Source organism: Melanerpes formicivorus, unplaced genomic scaffold, assembly GCF_026170545.1.
Source record: "Melanerpes formicivorus ecotype bairdi unplaced genomic scaffold, bMelFor1.0.p_v2 SCAF_119, whole genome shotgun sequence".
Lineage (NCBI taxonomy): Eukaryota > Metazoa > Chordata > Aves > Piciformes > Picidae > Melanerpes > Melanerpes formicivorus.
In genome coordinates this window covers 647,561-655,018 of record NW_027142471.1, presented here as the reverse complement: position 1 = coordinate 655,018, position 7,458 = coordinate 647,561, and the positions used below count along the sequence as shown (strand labels likewise).

General features: G+C 52.8%; 2 protein-coding genes across 2 annotated transcripts; one reads left to right on the top strand and one right to left on the bottom strand.

Moving 5' to 3' along the window:
- Nucleotides 1-1,621: 1,621 nt before the first annotated feature.
- LOC137456252 (feather keratin Cos1-2-like) lies at nt 1,622-1,918 on the bottom strand. Its single transcript, XM_068167550.1, has one exon. The coding sequence runs from the start codon at nt 1,916-1,918 to the stop codon at nt 1,622-1,624; it is 297 nt and encodes a 98-aa protein (XP_068023651.1).
- A 3,388-nt stretch (nt 1,919-5,306) lies between these two features.
- LOC137456222 (feather keratin Cos1-2-like) lies at nt 5,307-6,562 on the top strand. The gene is made up of 2 exons (XM_068167518.1): nt 5,307-5,438; nt 5,793-6,562. The coding sequence occupies exons 1-2, from the start codon at nt 5,307-5,309 to the stop codon at nt 6,117-6,119; spliced, it is 459 nt and encodes a 152-aa protein (XP_068023619.1). The 3' UTR covers nt 6,120-6,562.
- The last annotated feature ends 896 nt before the right edge of the window (nt 6,563-7,458 follow it).

The window sequence follows — 7,458 nt, the reverse complement described above, 5'->3', positions numbered from 1 at the left end:
GTTTTGCTGATCACCCTTGGCTCTCCAACTGACCAATCAATTTATGGATGGGGCTGGGCTGTGTGATATTGCTGCTGGTGCAGCACTGTGGTAGCAACTGGCACCTGCTGAACTTTATCCCTCACCTGAAGTTAATCCCTCATCTCAGAAGGCTCTTGCAAGGGATCAGGCAAGAGGGACAACAGTTTATTTCCCTCCATCTTTAAGGCAGCTACAGCAAAGATGCACTGGTGCGCTTCTGGGACCTTGAAAAAGCCTCTTCTGAGTCACTCTATGCCAGGGGTGCACAGGGCCTCTGGGCCAGGCACAATGTGGGGGTTTGCGCCACTCAGTCCTGGTTGAACTCTCTTCAGCTTCCCACATGCTCAGTTCTTGGGATCCCTCTGTCACCCAGATGCAGAGATGTGTTCAAGCCCTCTACAGCTGGAGGGCATGAGGGTGACTCTGTGCACCAATGTCTGCTTGAGCCTTCTCCTCCTGTGTGTCTGATGTGCCTGACCATTGGATCTCCACAGAACAGGAAACCTGACTGTCCCTTTCCTCCACCTGGCTGGAGGCAAGGCCCCTTTAATCCTAGTCAGAAGCACACCCTTCTTGAGAAGGTGGCTTGGACCTTCCTTCAGGAGGATCAGAGGTAGATCAGTCTTCCTGCTCTGTTTGCAGATGTCCCCACTGGATACTGGAATGGTTTTCTTGTGAAAGAAATCCCCTTTTGTGATTGTGTCCCTTATAGACTAGGTACTCATGCAGCTAGGACTGGAGTGGGTTTTCCATCCCATATCCTCATATCCTCTCCATGGTCCCATAGATAAAACCAGAGGGTGCTCCATGGTTTGTACTTCCCAGATTCTCTCTCAAGGCCATTGAAGATTCTTTTTCTTAGCTGAGATCCTGAACTGTACAGATGGGGAGCAGGATATGTCTCCTTTGGACTGCTGGAAATGCAGGGGCAGTTCCTCCACAGTCCAAACACAAGAATGACTGATAGAGAGGGGAAGGTCCAGTGAGGGCATGGGGCTTTTGGCTCTGGCACTGTTGGTTGGGCTGGTCAGGTTTTATATCTCTGAATTTCAATGGTTTTTCTTTAGTGGTGCAGTAATTCCTGGTGTTCCTTTGGTTTCTGGCCTGTTCTGTTGAACTCCTTCTGGAAATCCACAGGTTTTCAATTTTGCATTGTAGGGTGGAGGCCAGATTGTGAGGGCTTCAAGGGCCTTGGCTGAGACTAAACCACAACAGCTGGGTGCATTGGTTCATTGCCTCTTTCAAATACCCAAGGTATTAGGCAGCCAAGGCTTAGACTGCCAAGGGTGAGACAGCTGCACAGCTGAGGAAATTAATTGACCATGTTGCCAAGTGACAAAATCCCCTGAAGGGAGTCCCAGCCTCTCCTTCTCCCACCTTTTGTCCTGAGCTGACTGGATGAATAGCCAGAGAAGGAAGGACTCAGAGGCACAGGCTTGGATGCAGTACAACTTTAATGAGTTTAGAGGAGAAAAGGAAGTGGCTGAGAGTGAGCACCAAGGGCTTCACCCACTAAGATGGGGTGGATTTGGTACATCTTCTGTTCAGCACCATGTTTTGAGGTCTTGAATATTCTTGTGCAAGGCTTTTGCCAGCAGCTCTAGCAGGGGCGGCAGGGCCTGCAAGAGTAGCGGTTGGTGATGCAGGAGAGGTCAAAGCCCCCGGAGTTGATGGGCACTCCCTCAGAGCTGAGGATGCTGCCAACAGCAGCAGAGGTGGAGGAGCCCACAGCAGTGTTCTGAGGGAAGGAGCTGAGGATGGGTCCTGGCAGGGTCACCACCACAGCAGGCGGCTGGATGGCAACAATGGAGTCCTGGCACCTCACACAGCAGGGCTCATTGCAGCTGTTGGCCAGTGGGGTTGGGCCACAGGGCTGGCAGGGCTTGCAGCAGGACATGGCTTGGAGCTGAAAGTGCACCTAGGAGAGAGGAGAATAATGAAGGAGAAAATAGGAACATATTAGGAGCAGCAACGAACCCAAGCACAGTGAAGTTCCCTGCTGGCTCAGCATACACTCCCCAACACAAGGCAGAGAAGATGTCAGCTAAGTCCTAGCCTCTCTCGCTAGAAGTCCTGTGCTAAGACAGCACCTATCCTGTGAAGACACATTGGAGAGTGCCCTCATCTTGCAGGATGAGCAGAGCCTTCAGACTCACCTGGCTACCAAGGAGAAGGAGGTGAGAGAAATGGATGGGAGAGCAGAGAGCTGGGCTGCCTTTTATAGTAGTGCTGCAGTGCCTCAGGCCCAGAGGCAGCTTTGTGGAAGGATGAATTCTTTGAGCATTCATGACAAATGCAAACCACCCCAGCTGATGGCACAAGCTGCATCCCAGGTTCCCCTTCTCATGATGCTTCATTTCCTGCCATCTGCCATATCCTTTCCCATTTAAATGCTTGAAGTGTGGAGATCAGAGTCTCAAGGATTTTCAGGTCAGACACTTGTAAACACAGCTCAAATGCTGCTGGCATGCCATACAGGGAGGTAATGGGCTCCTGGGTCATTCCTATGGACTTCTTTGTGGCCAGGTTGTCAGGAGATTGGCACAGCCCTCATGCTTTTCCTCAGATGCCCAAAGACTACCATTTGAGAGAAACTGTCACAGCCTTGTCTATTGTTCCCCCATATGTCTCTAATGGTCATGCATGGTTCCACACAGGTGGACTTCTGCTGGGAGACTTTGACCCAACTGCAGCAATAACAGTGCTCTTGGGGCAGGTTTGTTGGGCTCATCTACATCATCCTCTCTCTGTGCACTCTGTGCAGGTTCTCAGGGAACATCAGCAGCAGGTCTGGGGCCTGGTTTTGCCTGTGACTGTATGAATCTTGTTCCACCAGCGTGGTCCCCAGCATCTAGTGAAATGGTTGGACAAGTCTGGTGTGGATCACCTGTGGGGCTTGGAGTTGTTCATCCTGGAGAAGAAGAGGCTGAGCCAACAGCTCATTGCTCTCCACAACTTCCTGAAAGGAGGTTGCAGTGAGGTGGGTGTTGGCCTCTTCTCCTGAGTGACAAGTGATAAAACACCACCTAATCAACTAAACCATGCAACCAAGCTCCCTATCAAGTCTCCTCCTGAACACCTCCAGTGATGGTGACTCCACCGCCTCCTCAGGCAGCCCATTCCAATGGGCAATCACTCTCTCTGTGTAGAACTTCTTCCTAACCTCCAACCAATGGAAGGGTTATGGTCAAGTGAAAAGGCTGATGTGAGTTTGGATCAGATGGGGTGTGAGACTGGTGCAGGAAGTTTCACATATTAATTCCTGAGAGATCTCTGTTTGAGCAGAGGGAGAAAGTGCACAGTGCCTGGTGGGCTGAATGGGAGAGTTGGTGTCAGCAGGATTTGATGATGTTGACCCTTGTGTCTGTGAGAGCTGCAGCCTCAAGGTGTGCTGACAGGGAGAGACACTGTGTGGGAGACAGGAGAGGCCAACCCCATCAAGAGCTTGAGGAGACCCAAGCATCAAGGAAGGAGACACTCCAAAGGTGTTGCAGAGGAGATTGTGTCAGAGGGGCTGGTCTGTCCCTCTTTGTCCCTCACTTTCAAAAGGAAGAAGTTTTAATCTTTCTGTGTTTGCTTTTCTTTTGCTGTGGAGCCGGGGATGGGAGAGTGTTCTGGTCCCTTCCTGTCCAGCTTGGCTGCATGGAAAGACTACCTGCATCCAGCTCGGTGCCAGTGGACTTCCTAAAGACCCCTAGGAGATGACATCCTTGTCTGGTTGAGGTTGAGCACACCTTGGAAACTCCTTTTGTCTCTGAGGTTGTGCAGTGCTCTCATTTCTTAGGGTAAAAAGGGGAAACACAGCTGCTGAATATGATGATGGCAACTGTTACTGTTAGAGACATTTGAAGAAGGTTATTGTAGACTCTGAAGTTCTGGCTGGAGCCTCTGATGTTGTAGGTTTCCTTGCTAGAAGAGACACAGCCAGATGCTTGGGGCTCCTGCAGTGGAGCATCAGGGGTGTGCATAAGAGCAGGCATTTCTGACTGTGGCTGGGAGTATTCCACTGGACTATCAGACCAGGAAGAATCACAGAATCATAGAATAGTCTGGGTTGAGAGACCTCCAAAGGTCACCTAGTCCAACCTCCTCTGCAATCAGCAGGCACATTCTCAACCAGATCAGGTTGCTCAGAGCCCTGTCCAGCCCCACCTTGAGTATCTCCAGGGATGGGGCTCCAACCACCCCCTTGGGCAACCTGTTGCAGTGTTCCAGCAGGCTCATGGTGCAGAACTTGTTCCTAACCTCCAATCTAAATCTGCTCTGCTCTAGTTAAAAGCCATTGCCTCTTGTCCTATCACTGCAGGCCTTTGCAAGCAGTCTCTCTCCATCCTTCTTGTAAGCCCCCTTCAGGCACTGGAAGGTCATTATTCGGTCTCCCTGGAGCCTTCCCTTCTCCAGGCTGAACAATACCAGCTCCCTCATCCTATCTGTAGCAGAGTTGCTCCAACCCCCTGATCATTTGTGTGGCCCTCCTCTGGACCTGCTCCATCAGATCCATGTCCTTCCTGTGTTGAGGGCTCCAGTACCTGGATGCAGTCTCACCAGAGAAAAGTGGCTGAATTACATCTCTGGATCTGCTGGCAGTGCTGCTTTGGATGCAGCCCAGGATGTGATTGGCCTTCTGTGCTGCAAGCACAGAGAGTGTTCCCGCCATGGGGAATCCAGGGATCCTGGTGGGACATGTAGGCTTTGGAGTCTCTCTCACACATGCAGCAGGATCAGTCTCAGCATGCACCTCGGCTGTCTCATCCTGGCTGCCTTCCTGAGGCAACCACAGGGTAAGCACTGCCTTGCACTGCAAACATGATTCCTGTTCTGCCCAGGAGACTCTCATGCCATCAGCAGACCTCTGCAGGGGATGCTCTGGAATTTTGAGCCAGTGTTAGGAACCATCAGATCACACAGGTTGGTTTTCTGGTGAAGTTCATATATAGATAATTGTGTAATTATATACATTATCTGTCAGGTGTCCATCACACAATTAATAGCAGCTGGCCCTTTGAGTCTCACCAGCACACACTGGCTGCCTTTTTTCTGCAGAGGGAGTGCTTTCAAATTTGGGTTAATATCAGGATCTGGTCTTCCCATTTCCTGTAGCTTCAGAGAAGGCAGCTGCCCACACTGCTGCATTCCTGACCTGGAAATGCTGAGGCTTTTCCTCCCATCACTCAGAAGCAGCTTTAGCTGGGGTGTGGTCCTGACACAAACCTGGAAATGAAAAGGCAGCAGTGCAGGAAATGAAAGCACAGCCATGTCCTTAGCTGTGAAGCTTTGCATTCAGGATGAGCTTGTGCAAAAATTGTTACCTCTGCCAAGGTGCCTCTGGTCCTGCGGCAATGAGGAGCAGGTATAAAGGGCAGCCCAGGTCCTGCTCTCTCATCCACTTCTCCTGCCTCCTTCTCCTTGGCAACCAGGTGAGTCTGGAGCCCCTTCTGCTCCTCTTCCATAAGGAGATCTCTCCCTGATGGAGCTCTCAGCTTCTATTGCCTCTGTTCTGTCCTGGGTTTTGGTACTTCTTGTCTGGAGAGTGGGAAGCAGGGAGAGGGTCTGCTAAGGGGGGAGGCAGGGAAGTGTCTGAGGAGCTTTTGGTTTCTGAACTCAGAGAGAGCCTCCCTGGGCCAGGTTGTTCTTAACAGGGTGATGAAGACTCTGCACAGACTCCAGCTGGGCACTCAGGCTTGGCCTTGGCTCCTTTGTGATAGAGTCACCAGGCTGCTCCTCCCTCATCCACTCACCTTCTCTGTTTCCTCCCCTGCCTTCTCATCCAGGTGAACCTCCAGACCCAAGCCATGTCCTGCTGCAGGCCATGCCCACCCTGCCAGCCCTGTGGCCCAACCCCACTGGCCAACAGCTGCAATGAGCCCTGCTGTGTGAAGTGCCAGGACTCCACCGTTGCCATCCAGCCACCTGCTGTGGTGGTGACCCTGCCTGGACCCATCCTCAGCTCCTTCCCTCAGAACACTGCTGTGGGCTCCTCCACCTCTGCTGCTGTTGGCAGCATCCTCAGCTCTGAGGGAGTGCCCATCAACTCCGGGGGCTTTGACCTCTCCTGCATCACCAACCGCTACTCTTGCAGGCCCTGCCGCCCCTGCTAGAGGTGCTGGTGACTACATGAGACAAGGACCTCTGTGCACTCTCAACATGATGCTGGACAGAAGATCGTATTCTGGGCCATTGTTTTAGGAGCTGCTGGTCACCTCTGGCTTGTCCTTTAAGTGCAAGTTGAAAGGTGATATTTTGGGCTCTCTCTAAGCATGGCCAATATCTGCCTTTTGTCTTCCACTCAGCCTTGTTCTCTCTTTCCTTCATTGTCTTGTGCTCTGCTCAAAACTGCTGTGAGGGCCCCACGAAGCAGGCTGGATGAACCCTCCAGCCTCTCTCTCTTTGTTGGGCATGTTAGTAGAAGTCCTGTGGGGACTCTGTCACAGGAAAAGGGAAACGGATTCTTGGCTGCTTCTGCTCCTCCCCTTGCTGGGCACCTCCACTGGGAGTGACCTCATTTCTGTCTTCAGACTCATTAAAAAATTGCTGCAACGCTGCCTGTGTCCCTGGACTGTTCTTTCCATCTGCATGCTGACTGCTGAGGGACAAAGCCCTTGCTTAGCAGGGGACATTGGTGGGGGCCAGAGGCTTTGGAGAGTGGGACACTCTGCAGTGAGACCTCTTTCACACGGTGCTTCTTGAAGGTGAGGAAGACATCCCTAGTCCCTCTTCAGCCAATGGCCATCAGTCCTTGCCTTTCCATGGCTGCTCAGAAATCCCCCCTTGGCCCTGGGGCTTCTCATGTGAGCATAAGTCCTGACAGCTCTCGCCACAACCCAGGTGCCATCCCCAAAACCTCTCTGTGATAGAAGATACTCCCAGCTCACAGGGAGGAATTCTAAGCATGACTAGTGCAGACCGCAGCACCGAGTGCAGGAACCGTTGGAGACCTGCTCGCTGGAGAGCAGAATGTCACCGCCCGTCCGCAGCCAGCCCAGTCCTAGGAGACTCGGGAGTTACCCGAGCCGGGCGAAACGCGAGCCGGGAAAGGAGCTGTCGCCCATAAGCTACAGTGCTGCACAGCCCCGAGGAGCCTGGTGCCGGGCCACGCCACACGCCGGTGCCGGGCCACGCCACACGCCCGCACCGGGAAAAGCCCGAGAAGAGCGTCAGCAGAGAGAAGCTGCTGCTGTTCTCTCATTTCGAGCTGAGAGACGGCTACAGTCTGAGCTGGGGGATGGACCCTTCACACCCCCACCGCTCTGCAAGCCGCTCCGGGGAAACTGCTCCCCCCAGCGCTCTGCAAACTCCGCAGTGCCACCAGCACTAGGGGAAAAGCATGCAAGTGCTTGTTTCAGGTGGACCCACTGCCTACGGCAGCATCCCGCGCCCCCCAGAACCTGTTCTCCAGTACCAGCCGCCTGAATGGTTGCCCAGCAGCGAAGCCAAGCC